We start from the raw sequence: 3566 nt of genomic DNA, 5'->3' as shown, positions 1-3566 counted from the left end.
TTGCTGCCTTTTAGTGGTAATTTCATAATGTCACTCTTAAGAAATACTCTTCTTTATTGGCAAAAAACTGGGAGAGTCGATTTTCGCAAGCTTCTTTAGAGCCTAAATAAACAGCAGCAAAGTCGTTCGTCATAGACAGGAATAGTTGTACTTGGTTGTTCAGACTTTAAGGCAGATGTAAGTATAAGAAATTCCCAACCAAGCGCCCGGAACGAAACAAATTCATCCCATATTGGCCATTGCTGGACGATTGGTTTCTTCAGGCCGTCTAATTGTTGACAGTACAGTTTCAAAATAAGAGTTTGGCCTTAGGAGGGCAACTCATTCTGGACGATTCCCTGCAAATTCCACCAAACGCATAGTAAACCTTTCTAACCGTCAATCCGGGCTTAGCCATCGTTTGCACTGGATTTCCGCGTGGAAAAATATATTTCTATATACTAGACCTTATATCTCAAACATGTATTAAATACCAATATGTATAATATATAAGCAAAGCATGGGCTTTTTCTTCACACTTTTCACCAACAGTTGTACCATATTCTTATCTTTCATTATCTCCCGCCCTTAGTGGTCTCAAAAAAGAGCTTATAGGTTTAAGTCTTAAATTTGAAATCGCAACTATTTTTGGTGAAGTAATAAAAAGCGTCAGACACTATTATATTTCTCAACAAAATAAACTAAATCCACTATTGCTAATACCAACATCACTGCTATCGCCATACATATTTACAGAGCTTCATGGTTTGGTACCATTTATGAGCTACCATAATGTATATATATTATATATGTCTGTGATGTTAGTCATTGCCAGAGAGTATAAAAAGGGACAAGAATTTTGCTAAATTATTTTCTACACTATGTTACTTGCTTAGTGTATTTGTATGGTCGTAATTAAGTACGATAAAGTTGAAAGCAAATGTTGACAGCGGCTAAGAGCGAAGTGCCGAGTTATACTATGTAGCAGATTTGGAGCTATATAAAATAAATGTTCCTTAAAAATGGTCATACTGGAACTGGTAGCAGAAAACGTTCCAGTGTATGAAATTGTGTAATATCAAGGCTTTCACTACAAATACGGGGAGAGACTCGGCTAGGATGAATAAATAGTGGTGCACCATAGACTTTCAAAGTATTTCCCTTAAAATTAATTGAGGTATCATATCGATACTTTTTTATGAAAACTCTAGCGTTTAACACCCTAGGTGTAAAATTTATTGTCTCTGGGGTATTTATTTATTGATTTATCGCGTAGTTTTTAACAAAAGGTGTAACAAAGAACATGTGGAAAAAGTATAAAAATAGAATGATTCATAAATATTTATTATTTATTTAAATTATAAATTTTGAAGGTATCAATGGCAATGAATAAGAAATTATGCACACAAATTAAGCTTTATGTGCTGAAAATGTTTTCTGCCATAATACTTCCAACTTGAATGCCTATACAAGATTTATCACTTGTCAGTTTACTGCTTAAAATTTTCAATTTTGTTTTTGTTTATTGTTGGCCGCTTACCGGTAGTCACAGATGTACGCGTAAACGTAGCAAGTTAATTGCTGCTAATCTACGAACTCAAACAACGATCGAGGCCAGCACCATTACAACTTTTTGGTGACTCTTCACCATTTCGGGTCATTCTTACAATTCATATAAATATGCGATTAAGTGGTTGAAGTGGCATAAATAAAATCGGGCTACAGTGACGCAAACAACATTACGCAAGCAGTTCAACACTCACCAAAATGGTAATAGATGCTAGAACATAAGAATAAAAAATAAATTGAGAGAAAAATAGAACACTAAAATCACTTTTTTTTCATCCTTCAGAAATTCTTCGTCGCCATTTTCTTCGCCTTGTTGGCCTGCGCCGCGGCTGATGTCTCCCACTTACAAAGTGGCTATGATTATCCAGCTCCCTTGCATGAGGAGGTCAAGTCGGAACCGCTAGCACCACAAAATACTTACGTACCACCATCAGAAGTTTCGGCACCCATAGCTCCCGCACCTGTAGCTCCGGCACCTGTAGCTCCGGCCCCTGTAGCTCCGGCACCCGTAGCTCCTGCTGCGGTAGCACCGCAAGACACTTACATTCCCCCAGCACCGCCGGCACCTGTAGCTCCGGCAGCACCGATCCAATTGGATGTAAGATCGGAGCCAATTGCTCCTGAACCAGCAGCCCCAGAAGAAACTTACATTCCACCAGCAGCAGAACCAGTCCCAGAACCATCTGCTTCCCTCGAAGCTGATGGTTACCACTACAAGACAGTTCGCCGTGTCGTCTATAGACACCGCGTTTAAGTCAAGTAATCCATTTTGGAATACATGTACCTGAAATCTCGAATAAAATAGTTTTTAAACAAATAATTTTAATTCTTATTTATTGAAAAGTCGTTAATTTTTCAGTTACATTCTATCATACTTTTTTTGTATTGTTGTTGTAATGGATGGTGGTCAATTTTTTTCGTAGTATAAAAAGCGGATTAATTTTTACGCTGCAAGTAAAATTTTTAATAGATGTAATAGAAAGAGAGTGTTCTTGTCTTTGGCTCTTGTTCACTTTTAAGTTGTCCTGAAGTTTCGTTAGCAGTCCGTGCCTATTGAGATATGCATTCGTTTAGTCAGTTTGTCCGGCAGTAACAAGGTATTGTCATACTCAAAACGTCAGGGAACTGTATTGAATTGAGTTAGAAAATGTAGGAAAAGTCTCTGCTATCTTCCCAATGTTACTGCCGGACAAACTGACTAAACGAATGCCACCAGACTTGTTACAAATTTGTTTAGGTTTTAAGAAATTAACGCCCAGAGGATGTCGCGAAAAAGTTGTTCACTAAATAAAGTAACCAAATTTGTGGCCCATAGCCCTTAATCTTCATATTTAGAAGGTTTCTGGAACTAATTTGTCTAGCCAGAGATCGATTGGGTTTATAAAATCTAAATATATTTAAATACTACCATTTGATCAAATTCCACCCAGACTGACAACAACAAATCCATAATCTACAGTGGACTTTGTATTCGTTATTGTACGAATATAAAATATTTACCCAAAATTTTTGATAAGTTAGTTAAGTAGGTGTTCAACCAGCCGCGTTAGCTACGATTTTTTATTGAACAAACATAGCAACAAATAAGTAGTTACATACTTCCAAACTTAATCAGTAAAAAAATTGATGCAATCTAAAAAAATTCAATAAAATAAGGAGGCAAAGGAAGAAGCAAAAAAAAAAACAACAACGAAAAATAACTCAACTCTTATTGTACTTAACAAGAGCAAAATTTAGCTTAATTGTATCGTGGGTCAGGGTGTCGAACGATTTCATTCATAAAACTGCGGTGGAAGCTATATTAGAGAGCGAATGCAAAGAAATACATACATATAAACATATTCGAGCAGACATATAAATATATACATTTAAAGCAACAACATCGCAAAAGTATCCTCAAACAAAAGCAAACAAAGCGAGCAGCAACATCTTGCCACCAGTTGAGCAGACTTTGCTTTTGTGAAGATATATAGACATACATAAAAATTATACATACATACACATATACATTAACAAAA

General features: G+C 36.3%; 1 protein-coding gene across 1 annotated transcript; it reads left to right on the top strand.

The window, feature by feature from the left end:
- The first annotated feature begins 1603 nt into the window (after positions 1-1603).
- On the top strand, positions 1604-2368 carry LOC106627354 (uncharacterized). Its single transcript, XM_036364623.2, has 2 exons — positions 1604-1749; positions 1832-2368. The coding sequence occupies exons 1-2, from the start codon at positions 1747-1749 to the stop codon at positions 2300-2302; spliced, it is 474 nt and encodes a 157-aa protein (XP_036220516.2). The 5' UTR covers positions 1604-1746; the 3' UTR covers positions 2303-2368.
- The last annotated feature ends 1198 nt before the right edge of the window (positions 2369-3566 follow it).

This window comes from Bactrocera oleae, chromosome 6 (genome assembly GCF_042242935.1).
Source record: "Bactrocera oleae isolate idBacOlea1 chromosome 6, idBacOlea1, whole genome shotgun sequence".
Lineage (NCBI taxonomy): Eukaryota > Metazoa > Arthropoda > Insecta > Diptera > Tephritidae > Bactrocera > Bactrocera oleae.
The sequence above is the reverse complement of the archived record's forward strand: the minus strand, read 5'-3'. Positions and strand labels throughout refer to the sequence as shown.